At 34.1% G+C, this 15,851-nt stretch overlaps 1 protein-coding gene across 1 annotated transcript in view; it reads right to left on the bottom strand.

Moving 5' to 3' along the window:
- Positions 1 to 2,817: 2,817 nt before the first annotated feature.
- Positions 2,818 to 15,851, bottom strand: part of LOC136413243 (cholecystokinin receptor-like) — a 237,775-nt gene continuing 224,741 nt past the window's right edge. The window contains exons 4-6 of the mRNA XM_066396667.1: positions 4,120 to 4,317; positions 3,789 to 3,968; positions 2,818 to 3,462 (exon numbers count right to left, since the gene is read on the bottom strand). Of these exons, the coding sequence (XP_066252764.1) occupies positions 2,915 to 3,462; positions 3,789 to 3,968; positions 4,120 to 4,317 (926 nt within the window). The 3' untranslated portion in view covers positions 2,818 to 2,914. The remainder of the gene's footprint in view (positions 3,463 to 3,788; positions 3,969 to 4,119; positions 4,318 to 15,851) is intronic.

Raw genomic sequence — 15,851 nt, 5'->3', positions numbered from 1 at the left:
GTAAAGTCTCTGGTTGATGAAACGCCAGTGAGGACAGAGCAAAACCTGATTGTACTAACCACTGTCGCATTTGAAGACATTCAAAACGATGATCAAATTTTTAGTCAAGTTCGCAGGAACCATGTACAGTTACTCACAAAATTGACGGTACATAATGCGAAAATTCATAAATTTGTAATAAAAAAATACTACAAATTTTTTTTGTTTTTTAAAAATCTATATTTAATGCAAATAAGTATAGCATATAATATGCTACAAAAAATGCAGGCACAAAATTAACCGTACAAACGCAAATGTGTATATCATACAATCATTTATTTGAACAAATTTGAAGAAAATAATTGATAATTAGGAATTAATACTTGGTAGCACCTCCCTTCGCCTCAATTACGGCCTTCAAGCGACACGGGATGAACTCTACCAAATTTCCAGTTACATCCGAAGAAATGTTTTTTCCATGCGTTAAAGACTACTTTTCTAAATTTTTTTAAATTATTGCAATTGCTGCAATTTTGTACTTCATTTTTTAAAATTTGCCACAAATTCTCACATGGGTTGAAATCTAGCGATTGAGGAGGAGAATTTAATAACTTTGTTACATACTAACCAAAGGTTTACAATGCCAGTACTGTTTGGAGTCGTTGTCTTGCTGGAAATAAAAAAACTCTGGGCATGTTCATTTTTTCTGCGGATGATCGCAAATTGGCTTTTAAAATATCGAGGTAATAAACGTTTTTGTCCATTACTTCATTAATTTGATATATGTTACCGACACCATTTACTCCTGTAGCATCCCATAAATTAACGATCTATCTCTGTATTTCACTGTTTTCACAATATTTTCATCCTGCAGTTGGGTATTTGGTTTCCTCCATACGATTTGTCTCCCGTTCGATCCAAATAAGTTTATTTTCGTTTCGTTTGTAAAAATTCCGCTATTTCAAAACTCCACAGGCTTTTCTAGATATTTTTTTGTAAAGTTGAGCCGTTTCTGTCTATTAATTCTTGATATAAAAGAATTCTTCCTTGCTACTTTGCGTTTAAAACCGCTTTTTCTGAGAATACTTCTTACTGTTTAGTTGACACAAGTGTGCTAATTCTCTGGGAAACTTCTTTTGTTAATTTAGGTAGAATTTTCTTCGGGTTAATCTTTAGTTCCCATACAATGAATCGTTCGTCTTCTTCAGAGAGTATATTTTTTGTCGTCTTCCAGACTTGCTTTGTACCAATCCTTGATAACGATATTTGTTTATTATCCACTGTACTGCAGAATGTAACCTTTCTATTAATTTTACCGATTTCTCGCATGGTTTTTCCAGTAGAATAGATCTTTAACATTAATTTGCGCGTCGTGATATCGGTTTGCACTCTTTTGTTTGCCGTTTCTAACACATTACTGTAATAACTCAGTCAATTGAATGATTTTAGAATGAACTTATCAGTCTTGGAATAATTTGCAAAAAAAGTTGTTTTTGTAAATATCTACAGGCAAAATAAAAGTGAATACCATGTCGTGTACGGTTAATTTTGTGCCTACATTTTTAATTTATTATTGTTGGATTGAGACTATTTGTGTATATTTTTTGTAGCTTATTATGTGCTATTCTTATTTGCAACAAAAATAGGTTTTTAAAAAACAAAAAATGTATAGGGGTCTTTAGTTATTACAACTTTATGAATTTTCGTATGAAGTACGGTTAATCTTGTGAGTAACTGTATGTACCTCGTTTAAACAGGTGCAACCAAGTTCATGGGCGATGTCTTGAATAATTGCTGTAGTGTTAGTTCGTGCAAATCAATGAAGATGAAACTTACTAAAACTCGATAAAACACATTTTTGCACATAACTGTCTCAAAGCATCATAACGCCGTAGCGTCTTAGGGAGACATTTCCGGAGATGGGTTCGTATACTGCAAGGTCTTCTATTGTTGCACTGACCAATCTCTAGTGGCGTAATCCCACAGTTCTGAATCTTCCTGTACAGCTAAGATTTATTGGTACTGAACAATAATATACATGTTAAAAAAATATTGAGAAAAACTGGTAATTTACGTGAATGACGAGGCAAAGCGAACGAAGAGTCGCTGTCGAAACAAGTGGTGCTGGCTAAATGAGTAAAAAAGGGTGTCTGTCGTCATACATAAACAAAAACATTAAAATAACGCTGCACGGCGGGTGGCGACGTTGCCGCGCCAACTTGGCGCCGATATGCCATAACCTCTCATTCAAAACTTCTTTTTCGCCCCCGTTCTTCGAAACCTCTTCCTACACTGTTAGTTCTGCGCTTAGCATTATTCAGTGACAAATTGGCCGCGTCCAATAAGAAAAAGGAATCGGTAAAAGAAATTTGAAAGTGCTTTATAATAGCTCCTAACGAATTTTTTTTATCACAGTTCGTTCAGTTAAATTTTTACAGAGATAAATTGTGTGCTTGTTCGCATTTTTCCCAAAAGACTGTTGCAACTAATCACTTTTGGACGTTTACAAAGGAAACGGGGATTGTGTGTAAGTATAACGATGAAATTTACGACCCCAGACTGTGCTGTGAAGAGTAATTAACATAAAACAGTTTTTTTTTCGGTAAGAGGAGTTTGCCTAACGATAAATACCCGTAACTTCTAACCCCGAAAATGTTTATTAACTTCTTACTCCTCTCGCGGGCTTTGTTTGGGCAAAATTAATGTTTTTTTTTGTCGCATAATACGATGTACCTCGTGGCAGACAGGTGCATTAAAGTACAATAAACAAAGAAAGGATTACATTACCATGTCCTTGCTGAAATGAATATCTACCCCTCCACGGAAACTTTAATACTGTACAAAAACAATTAATTTATTATGGAAATCACACACAATTAACAGCCAATGAAACCAGTCTCTCTGATTACAACTAAGTCATTCTCCTTCCCGTATATCAGTGCTCAGAATAGCGATGGTTGCTGTACTTCATGTCGATTTGACAGTCGCTGCCTTCTCCGCCTCCGAACTTCGACCTATACCTTGTAGTTTTGAAGCAACTAAACAGCTTTAAGAAGCTCTTCCTGAAGCCCCCGTTCATGAAGCAGTATGTGATGGGATTGCAGCAACTAGAGCTGTAGGCCAAAAGTTGAAAGAAGCTTACGCCCTTGTAACCGATAACTTCGTAAACTTTATCGCCAACAAATAGCACTATGGTGTTAATGATGTAGAGCGGTGACCAGCAGATGAAGAACTCCATGACCACCACGCACAACATCCTGATGACTCTCTTCTTGTTGTGCAGACTTCTTTCTGCATTGGTGCGCCGCAGACCAGTGGTCAGCCTCTTTGAGCTGTTAGACCCAACCGGAGAGTTTGATTCGTCTGACCAGTTTCGCAGGGTTGTCCAATTGGTTTGTTGTCTTATGTTGGTTCGGTTCTTGAAACGCCAGCTAGTAGTTGAGTTAGTTTGTAGGTTTACATAGATGTCCACTGTGGAACTTGCTGCAACAAGGGAAATATTAAGTTTAGACCTGAAGAACCACTCCACAAAATTTATAGGCAGGTTGATTGTCGTAGAATTGGTTGGTCTATTAACGGCCAAGACATGTATCTATCATATTATCGTGGCCACGTGAAGATGTCGGTCAGTAATATTCGGCCACCATTTATATTTATCAATAAATGATAAAAAAATTACGTATTTTTCACATCATACATCCAAGAATTGTGTTAAATTTTTTGGATTTTCGCAGCCAATTCACCAATTCCTTATCCTAAACTCAATTTAGAGTCGTAAATTAACTTAATGTTCACACCATCAATCTTACCATTAGAATTGCATCTTAAAGCCCTTTCTGTCTTTATGCCTTTCCATAATGTTCTGATGATGAGCGAATACATGGCGGCCAACACGAGCAAAGGAGAGACCATCAAAACGAGATCCAGGAATAGATTAAAGGCCTTCTCATAATCGGGAGACGGCCAAGTTTCTCGACATTTGTGTTTTCCTGAAATTCATTAACAAAAAAACTCGATTCTTAAGGTTTTTCAGCTTAAGACTTCATCAAAAATTTATTTAATCTCCTCCAAGATTGTCAACTAAAAGTACATTACCGGAATTGACTTTTTACGATTCTCCTTTCTCGAGTCGGTGCTTACCGAATTTTGTTGGTTGAAGTTGGCTCAAGACCAGAGTGGGGAGCATACAGGCAAAGCTGCATAACCAGATGGCAGCTATGGTCTTGTAGGCATGACTGATAGTCTGCCAGGCAAGTGATCGGAGTGGATGACAGATGGCGTAGTAGCGTTCCACTGAAATTGCTACTAAAGTCCAGGCACTTACCGATACCAAACAGGCTGAAAATAGAAAAGAGGTGAACACTACACCAACGTAAACAAGCTCATATAAGTGGCAGGAAATTTCGCAAAGTATTGAAGCCTATAGTATATAATTGTTCTTAGCTAATCTGGTAATTTAAAGTGATACAGCAACTAAAAGCATTCCATTATGGCGCTCGCTATATAAGCTGACACTCGAGTGCAACACTGCGAGAGAATAAATGATACTCCTACGCTTTAATATCGCAATTTATCACTTCGGCAATAGAAAATATAATTATCTCACTAGTAAGTAATGCAAAAATTCCGAACAGACCGAGTAAAATAGTTCTGGTACAGTGTGAACTTTGAGCCTACATATTTCGGACCCTTTATATTTTGTACAACTGCAATTAACGGACAGTGTTTTACTGACACATGTAGTTGCTAACTTTGCACAAAGTGATTTAGAGTCGTTCGTTATGAATTGTGGACGGAATTTATGGCGCCAGCCAGATCTCGATCTGCGAAAAGTTTCAATGAACATTCGTCAATTTTAAGTCAAATATTCACGTAAAAAAGACAGTTGTTACTAGAATTATTGGGATAACTGAGAAGTGGCCACAAAGCAACTCTCTTTTGTTCTTAGTTATCATTCAATTCTCAGTGCAACTTCATACTCTATACGTCAATACTATGGCTTCCTAACTTTCCGCAAGGTTGCCAAACGTGCAATTTTAATTAGCCAATTACTGGATCATAATGTACGGAACTGTTTAACAAATTATTCAGAATGTCAATATTGCCCCTAACGAGCGTTACTAAGTAAACATTTGATCGAATTTTTTGTTGTGCAAAACGAATTAAGTAATTAGGAGAACTCAGAAGAGTTTTGTTTACCCTTATTTAAACCGAATTTTAAGCACTTTGTTTTACAGTAACGTTTTCCCTTTGTACACTATTGTAAGGACTATCAATTTAATAACTTCTTAATTCACGTTAAATTCATTCGCATTCCAATTTCAGTCTAAAGTATGTTCCTGAATGAGATGCCCAAACGGAAAAAGGTCCTTATTTTTTATTTTACCGAAGAAATGTATTCTTCATGAAGGTTTGCGCTTGTTCCAAAACGGTTGAATCAGTTGGCATAATTTCAATTCAGTAAAAAAGAGGAAACTACAAATAAAAATTTCAATTGATCCATTCACCACCTTCTTGAACGTATAGCTGAAATCTTTGACGCAGCTCACTATACATAACTTCTTTTGATCTCTTCGAGCGGTAAAGACGTTACAGCATCTTTGATCCTCTCCTTCAAATGTTTTGCATATGGAAGTTTATTCGCATAAACTATTTGCTTTAAACGGTTATAAAGGTAAAAATCTGCCATAGTTAAATTAGGGCTTTTTAATTGCCCTAAAACAAGATTATTTCAACCGATTTAATTTTCTCTAAATTGCTGATTCAACAATTCAACAACCACTTGCGTGCAATAGGCAGGACAGGTGTTTCTTGCTGAAAATAACACCACGCGCGATAATTAATCGGTAGATCGTATAATCTTTCATTTAGAAAATGATCTGATGTATTTAAATACTTGTGCTGATTAATCGAATTAAAAAAAAACTGTGGTCCAATTATACCATGGTAAAAAATTGCACACCATTTGTTCATTTTAGTTGAATATTGCCAGTTACAAGCGATTCGGAAATAGGATTTGTTATGGCTCCAATATTTTTCATGCAGAGATGAAACAGTACAAGTACAGTATAAGTTGTGCCATTAGTGGAGAACAAGGCGTCATGCAAGAACACAATGTCTCGATAAAAGTGTTGGTTATCCATGATTTGAGCGCCCATTCACAAGCGGAAATCCAAACGTTTTGCTTGATCTCCTGGCTCTGAAGCCTGATTAAAAATTGGTTTGAAGGTAAGGATTTTCAAATGATCCAATGTTTTTGAAATATGTATTTTACTTATTCTTAATTAAAGTAATGTTCGCTGTAAAGAAAGTTTTGGATTATTTTGAACCGAATCCATTACAAGAAAAGTCTCAGCGTCATTTTGATTTCGAGTTCTCTTAATTTTCTTTATATGCATTTATAATACAGAGCCAGTAGTTACGAATTTCTTGATCCGTTTTTGTGCACCACATTTTGAAATGTAATATAATAGGCGTTCCATTATATGAACACTTGATGATATGAACTATCCGAAACAGTGAACGCTTAAATCGAAACATATTAGGTTCTATAGAGTGAACAGCTTTGATGTCTATTAAGTGAACATAGAGCCAAATGCAATAAAGGCACATGCATGTTGGTATATTGTAAGATGGGACTTTCCTGAAATTTCTAACATTCTAAATTTTACTGAAAATGACAGTGATGAAGACCCAGAACAGGATATTTTCCTTAGCATTTTAAGAAAAAAATATAAAAGTCAAACTGAAGAGCCAATCCAAGAAATCGTAAACTTTTTAAATGAAGTGGATAGACAGGTAAGAATAAATATACGCATATACAGGGTGTTTCATAAATATACCGACAAACTTTCAGGGGTTATAGAGCCCATAAAAACAAATATTTAGAAAAAATAAAGTTAGATCCGAAATCGCTTCGTTTCTAAGATACAGGGTGTTTAATTCCTTTTTTTTAAATATTTTTTTAATATTTCAAAAATGGTTTGAGATGCGGACATGAAATTCGGGACATGCTATGGCGGGATAAATGTGCATGTTCTGAAGCTTGCAGACCATTTCCACCTACACTAGTGGCGTCTGTGTTGCCATTCAATGGGATGTTTTTAATTAAAAAAATGGCACGCCACTGACTTTTTTTAATATGAATATTTTTTTCTTAATATTCCATCAATTCTACACTCTATTAAAAGAAAATTACATTAATTTCTCTTTAAAAAAATCACACTTGGAAACCTACACCGGTTTTTTGCTAGGCACATGAATGAGAAATTATTTTTTTCTCGAAAACGGCCACTTGGACAATAAAATACTAAGGGACCTTTTTTGTTAAGAATTGATGGAATATTAAGAAAAAAATATTCATATTAAAAAAAGCCAGTAGCGTGCCATTTTTTAAATTAAAAACATCCCATTAAATGGCAACACGGACGCCACTGGTGAAGATGGAAATGGTCTGCATACTCCAAAACATGCACATTTATCCCGCTATAGCACGTCCCGAATTTCATGTCCGCATCTCAACCCGTTTTTGAAATATTAAAAAAATATTAAAAAAAAAGGAATTAAACACCCTGTATCTTGGAGACGAAGCGATTTCGGATCTAACTTTATTTATTCTAAATATTTGTTTTTATGGGTTCTACAACCCCTGAAAGTTTGTCGGTATATTTATGAAACACCCTGTATATGTACTTACTTAATTATGTAAGTTAATTTTGTATAAAATTAAGCAAAAAAATTATTGCACGCCGATTATTCAAGAGATGATATTCACAAGTGGAACAAATGATCGGGTAGATAAGTAACAAAGCGATAATGATGTTGACGATGTGAGATGTTATGGGAATGAAGTTGAAAATCGTAAAGAAGGAATCGAAGTAACCTCAGGAGCTGTAAATGCACTTAATAAGGTTATTCGTTGTGGGGAAAGAAACATTTTCGATGTTGATGATTTGTTAGTTCTACGAAAGTGTAGAAATCGGGCACTGCAAAAGAGTTCAACCGCGAAGAAAGTACAAAAACATATTACGAAATACTTTAGTTAAGTATAAAACGCAAATAAAATGATAAATCATCGCGAATAAAGTACTTTTGATTATATGAACAATATGATTTTATTAACATCTCTAGTTTGCATTGCTTCACATAATCAAGCGCCCATTGTATACGGAAGCTTTTGATTAAATTCCTCGATACCTCGACGGATTGCTTTATCACCTCTGCCATAGTACTGCATCAGGTAAATTCGTTGCTCTTGCGACAACATTGTCATTTAATTTAAGTTTTGTTTATGGATGCCATGAAAACGATAATTAATATTTGGACCTATTTTTCGATACTTCTCTGTTTTGAAAAAAACAAAAACTTTCATGAATATATTTTTCTCGTAAAATGAAAAATAAGAATCTTTCTCTTCTTGACAATCTCATTTGGGGACATTCTGTATATAGGGAAGTATAACGAAGTAAACTGTATTGTTACAAATTGGATTCAATATCTTTTTAAGATTAATTTCCAAATTTGTTCGTATGTTTTTATTAAATTCATATTTTGGGTGGAGTATGTGTACTTTATTATACAATTGTGTGTTAAATTAATCTTATAATAGTAATTTACATGTTTGAATAGGTAGTACACTCCATTAGGACTAAAGAGTTACCTTTATCCACTGGAAAGATTTTAATATCGCTTTCTTTGCGTAAAGAATAAAGTGCTTTTTACAACATCGTCGTGGGATTTAATCGAGCGCCTACGCCACTGACCCATTGAGTAACTTTCACGTTCAATTCGGAAATTGGAGTTCCAGCAACATTTTTATCTCACCCCAGAGATTTTCGATACGACTCGCAAATGATTCACACTTGTTTGTTTACAGGCGTCGCGGCGTTCCACAGTCACCTTCGATGCAAATGCCAAAATCATTCAATGTGTAGAGACAATATGCAGAACTTTCCTCGGATCGGTGTTTCCTACGACTGGATTTATGTAGGGTATTTAGCAAAAATCTAGAGTTTATGTGGACTTTTTGCAAACGTAATTTACATCGTTATGTTAGCACATACCAGGTATACAAGTGTGAAATGCGGATTTGAAAAACCGATAGCATCAATGCAAGAAATAGGATAAAGATTGTTTTCTTTTTTATCCATCAACAAGTGGCCACCACGCCTATATGTTAAATTGAAAAAGTGTTTGCATAGTAGTGTTGTACTGCGTTCAATACGTCGAACTTTGTGCCGAATAAAGAGCATTCGCGGACAGTATTAATTTTTTGTTTTCATTTGAAGGAAACTGCAGCTGAAGCATACCGACTACTTTGAGAAGCTTATGGTGAACATGCTCTATCGCAAGATACGTGTGAACGATGGTTTCGGCGTTTCAGAAGTGGCGATTTTAATGTTGCAGGCAAGGAACACGGAAACCACAAAAAAAGTACGAAGATGCAGGCACTGTTGGACGAAGACGATTCACAAACACAAAAACAACTTAAACAATTAAGCGTTAGTCAACAAGCTCTTTCCAGTCGCTTACGAGAGATAGGAAAGATTCAGAAGTTCGGTAGATGGGTACCACATGAGTTAAATGAGAGGGAAATGGGGAGACGCAAAAACACATGTAAAATTTTGCTCGAAAAATACAAAAGAAAATCGTTTTTGCAACGTATCGTCCCTGGTGACAAAAAGTGGATTTACTTTGAAAATCCCAAGCGCAGAAAGTTATGGGTAGATCCAAGTGCATCGTTCACATCAACAAGACCGAATCGCTTTGGCAGGAAAACGATGCTTTGTGCGTAGTGGGACCAGAAAGGAGTAGTCTACTATGAGCTGTTAAAGCCTGGTGAAACGGTTAATACCAAATACTATCAACAACAATTACTTGATTTGAACCGTTTTCTGCTCCAAAAACGACCAGAATATCACAAAAGGCAATACGAGGTTATTTTTCTTCACCACAATGCTCTTTCATATATAGCAAAACTAGTTCGCGACATGTTGGAAGCACTCAACTGGGAGGTGCGGCTTACTCCCCCGACTTGGTTCCTTTCGATTGCCACTTGTTTACATCTATGGATCACGCATTTGCGGAGCAGTGCTTTGGTTCCTACAACGATGTGAAAAAATGGTTAGATGAATGGTTCGCGGCAAAAGAAGAAGCTTTTTACTGGCGTGGTATCCACAAATTGCCTGACAGATGGGCAAAATGTATCACTAGCGACGGAGCATACTTTGAATAATATATCTTTTATCGTTCTTCCAAATTTACCATCTTTTTTTCGAAAAAGAAATCCGCATTTCATACTTGTACACCTGGTACATGCACTTAAACAAAAGTCTACATACAGTTAATAAATACTTATACACTTCCATATTTTTGTTATTATGATTTTTTAATGGTCTACAAGATTTGTCCATATACAGAGTGTAACATTTAACTTGAGACATCGCTATATCTCGAATAATAAATGCTCTATGAAAAAAATGTCTATTATGAAAATTTAATTATTCTGAGGGGGAAATACGTTGATGATAAAATTAATGCTCCTCTGCCCCTTCTTGTGGGAGGGATGAGGGGTAACTTTAATTTCTTAAATGGCATCCCCTACTTTTTATTGCAGACACGAATTCTACGGCAGAAAACATATCGAATTTGTCTGGAACATTTTTTTCGTTTCGCGATAGATGGCGCTGTAATTAAAGAAATGAATTTTCGTTTCGCTTATGATTTACCGGAATGTTTGATGAAATCTGCTTTAAAATCAATGTAAACAAAATTTGCCGTTTTTACAGTTAATTTTTAAAGTAAGTGCTCAAAATGATGACCTTCAACTTCAATGCACTTATAAATCCGCATTCCGAACGACCGAACACAATCGAGAAGTGCGTCTGCTGGAATTTCGGCACAAGCATTTCTGATACACAGAAGTTGTTGCAATTAGTAGTATCTTCAAGTTTTTTTTTCATACGTTTAAATCAAAAATGTAAATTTGTTTACATTTTTGGTTGTAACTTTTGTAACTTGGTTGTAATTTTTATTTGTAAAAATGTAATATTTTTATTTATCCCCAACAACGCGTGAGAATAAGGTTTTTTTAAACAGATTTCACCAAACATTCCGGTAAATCATAAGCGATAAGAAAATTCAATTTAGTTGATTATAGCGCTATCTATCGTGAATCGAAAAAAATTTTCCAAACAAATTCTATGTGCTTTTTGCTGTAGAATTCAAGTCTGTAATAAAAAGTAGGGGATGCCATTTAAGAAACTAAAGTTACCCCCCATCCCCCCACAAGGAGAGACAAAGGCTTACTAATTTTGACATAAATGTATTTCCTCCACGGAATAATTAAACTTTTATTATAGAAATTTTTTTCGTAGAGCGTTTATTATTCGAGTTATTGTGATGTCTGAAGTTAAATGTTACACCCTGTATTTAGACAGCGCTTACTACTTTTGTTATTGAAAAAAGAAAATGTTTAAATACAAAAGTTGTAGGGTAAGTCCTAACTTTCCAAAAAATCTTATGTAACACAACAGATGAATATTGCAAAGTTAAAAAAGGACACAAAGCTGGTAAATTTATAATGGAACATCCTGTAGATTTTATAATAATTGAATAGACCTTTATTTCCTGATTTCAAAAATATATATATAACATGTTGACATTTGGTTTAGTCGTTTTCGTGATATTTGCATTTAAAAATCCGTATTATATTGTTCCTCCAAATCGCAGTAGCCATGAATAAATAAATGGACCGAATGTCATTGATAATTATTATTTATTCGACTGTCACATTTTCTTCGTTTCGTTTCCTAAAATGGGTTACACAGAATAAGAAAAATTAGAAATAATTCGCCTGTATTTTGGAGGATTTAAGAGAAAGGATCCAAACAAGTATCGATTCATTCAATGAACATCCTGAATTTATTTACAACGCTTTGTTGAAGTTAGATGAAGATTGCAGAAAATGTGTTGAAAATAACGATGCATTTATTCAGCACTTGTGAATTTTGAATTTTCGTAAATTATTTATTAAAAAAAATATTTCTCTTAGTTCCGTGGTAGTAAAATGCAATTTGTTTTTGTTAGTAGTGAATTAATATATTATTTCCAATATGAAAAGAATAAATTAATAAATAATAATTACTTATGACGTTCAATCCTTTTGTTTATTCACGGCAACTGCAATTTGGAAGAACAATATTGTAATTCCGATTTTTAAATGGAAATACCGAGAAAACGGCTAAACCAAATGTGAACATGTTATATATTTTTGAAATAAGAAAATAAAGGTTTATTCAATTTTTATAAAATATACAGTATTCCATTATAAATTTGCCGGTTTTGTGTCCTTATTTAAGTTTGCAGTATTCATCTGTTGTGAGTCGCAACATTCTCTGCCGATTTAGGATTAACCCTACAACTTTTGTATTTAAGGTTTTCCTTTTTTTTATAATAAAAATAGTAAGCACTGTCTAAATATACGAATCAACCCGATACATAGCAAGCCAAACTCATATTTAGTGTTTTTATAGGATGTTTATAATTTATAATATACAACAACAACCAAAAATTGATAGCATTAAGAGATTATATAAAAAATTGACCGTATAAACATATGTATGTTATTCCTTTATCGAAATCGAGGTCAAAATGAAACTCATACATTTTTATTTTTTATTTTTTTTACTTATTCTTCGCAATATTATCTGTAGTCGCATAAGTAATTTAATGTAAAATTTAAAAGACCTTGGCCTCTTTGCATTTTTATATTTTTTTGAAACGGGGCATCAACGTGATCAAATAATTGTTAGTGAACGTCAATTAGTGATTCATCGTTATCAAAAAAGAAAATCTTATAGACATGTAGCTTTAATAATTAACAGAAGTTTTACCATAGTTCAGAGTATAATTAAACGATTTAAAAATTAGAACAGAGTATCCAACAAAATATGTGAAAATCCTAAAAAAAAATTTAATTTGTATGATAAAGGCTGAATTTTAGGAAAAATTAAAGAAAATCCAAAGATTTCAGTCCCGAAAATTACTGATGAAATTGAAAAATGTTTAAAAAAAGCAATTGAGTCCTCAAACGTTGAGAAGTTTATTAAGGAAATATAATTTTCATGAGAGTAGATCGTAGGAAGCCATTGATTAACAAAACAAATAAAGTAAAACATGTAAGTTTTGCAAAGAACTCTAGAGAAAAGGATATTAATTATTGGTGGAATTATCAATTTTAATAAGAATTATGTTCACGGATAAATTTAAATTTAACTTGTACGGTTCCGTTTGGCAACATGTGGTTGCTACTGTTAAGCATGGTGGCTCGATTTGTGTTTGGGGCTGTGTGTCTGCAGCAGGTCCAAGAAAATTACATTTCATCGAAGGCATTATGAATTAAGACGTTTGTTTGAATATTTTAAAACTAAATTTGAAGCAAAGTGCCGTTCAATTGAATCTCGGAAATACTTTTCTATATTTCATTAAGATAACGACTTCCCCCATCTCACTCTGTGTGCCCAAAAGTGATACGGGTAGATGCACCTCCACAAAGTCCAGGTCTGCACGTTATAGAAAATTTATGAGCGTATTTAAAAAAAGTAATCAGCAAACATCACATTTCCAACAAGGCGGATCTTAAACAAGTACTTTAGAAAGAATTGGACAATAAACAACTAGAGTTTTGTGAAAAATTCCCTTCTTTAGTGCCCAATAGATTAAAAGCAGTGTTAAAAAGCCAGGGCCTGCTCACTGCTTATATTAAGTTTCTTTAATTTCGTTAATATGATTTTTTTAAAACTATGTATCTATTATATTTTGATTATAGAGATTTCGACGGTAGTTAGTAGTAGTACAGAAAAGTTTAGGTACTTTTTAAGCACTACCGCTATTACCCGCCCCTGGAAAAATGTGTCAATTTCTTTGTAGGGATTCAGAAAAAGCACAAAAAACTATAATAAAGTAGAAAACGTCATTAATTTATCTCAAAACGTTTCGAAAATAGTAATAAAAAAACCATCTTCAGTAAGCAACCTTTCACACCCTGTATATCGAAATCAATGCACTTTTGGATATGTTTATATGAAGTTTTCATCATATTTTGGGATCTAGAATACGTGGTTAAATTTATGGCACTATGTTCAAAGACACGTTATATGTATACTATTGTACCTCATCATAAACGTCGTCGCAGTCTTCTGATATCAACTCCATAGAACATTTATGAGAAGAAATGAAAAGAGGAGTTTGTAAAAAAAATAGAATTAATAAAAACCAAACAGAATTGGCTTTAAAAGAAGTTTGGGACAATATTGAACCGGAAATCATTCGAAAACTTGTTCAACCTGTGTTAAAAAGGTTGAATGCTGTTATTAAATCCAAATGATATTCAACTTCTTACTAACAAATAATTAACTGCTTTTGAATTGTAAATGTCTGTAAACTTTCATCCATAATTTTTTTTGCATTGTTGGAAAATACGATATGTTTTTTATTATTACAATTAATATATGTTATTGATATTAATTTCAATAAACCAATTAGTAAAATGTTTATAATTATTTCGTTTTTAATCCTAATTATTTTTTATATAAAGCATGCGTGTTTTTTTTATTTTAGAATGGCGTATCCAAACTTTTGTCTCTAAGTGTAAGGGTACTTTTTACAAACCTAATTTACATCGTTCTGCTGGCACATATATTCGTTAACTTGTCGCAGTGCATTAGCCTCGTTCCTAACTGAATTGCAGGATTAAATTTATGGCTTTAGCCGGATCTGGATCTATGGAACGGTTTAGAACGTTCTCGATGGACAAATTGATGGAAATTCTGCTGATTTGAATGCGAAATCAATACACTTCGGAGACAAGAACCGACTATAAACGGACTTTAGACGACCGAGAATATGGAAGTTGCATTGAGTTAATATTAAAAGCAATTGAGTAAAACTTATGCAATCTTCCACAAAAAGTACATATGAGGATTTATTGGTAAGAAAGCTTCGTATTTAGCTCCCGATTTTTTTTATAAATAGTAATTATTGGCAGTAAACCTTCATGTTTACAACTCGGTGGTTTGAAATTTTCTAGGCCACTGAATTCTTATGAACAAGGCCTAAAGTAAAGAACAGGCAAATTTCTTAACGCAATATAGTGCAACAAGTTCTTTGTGTGCATCTCAACTGAAATTTCATCAGCAAGATTGAGAAGACTTTCTGCTCTACACCTATAAAATGCAAAATCGGGCTGAACGTCTTATAAGGCTGCCAAGGAAAATTGGATACATGCATGCCTGTGTTTGCCCTTTTTCGGGGTTTAATTAAAATTTCCCTATGTGGCTTGTGTAACAAACATTTCCATTTATTTTCTCTCCTGTCTAGCTTTGCAATGCCGCAGATTTGAATAAGAGGAAAGTTCGTGGGTAATTTAGGAATTGTCTGGAACGTATTAACTTCACAATTGCTTGATTTAGAGTATATGTAAAATAAAGCCCTCCGAGTACAGAGGTTTTACTGCTTGAAAATACAATATAAAGTCTCGCCCAGATGCATTATTAACCATGATGCTTCAGGGTGTGAAAATAATGTGCACTTTCTTCACCTGTTTCCCCAAGGTACAGAACTTTTCAACTAGTTCTCTGGAAGTCGGAACATAAAAATAATTGGCCCAGCTTTTTGAAAGACGCTCGAAGGAACTCTGGGGAGAGATAAAGTCTAAAGTACATTTTCCCTCACTGCTCATAACCATACATCAACTACAAGTTCCTTATACCAAAAACGCGTTCCATCAAAGATTGAGCAACGATATTTAGGGATCATACAAACCACATTCCAGCACGTGCAATATGAAATGAAACAAGCCCTTAAGGGTCGCG

This window comes from Euwallacea similis, chromosome 13 (genome assembly GCF_039881205.1).
Source record: "Euwallacea similis isolate ESF13 chromosome 13, ESF131.1, whole genome shotgun sequence".
In the NCBI taxonomy this organism is placed as follows: Eukaryota; Metazoa; Arthropoda; class Insecta; order Coleoptera; family Curculionidae; genus Euwallacea; species Euwallacea similis.
This window is presented reverse-complemented; position numbering and strand designations above follow the sequence as displayed.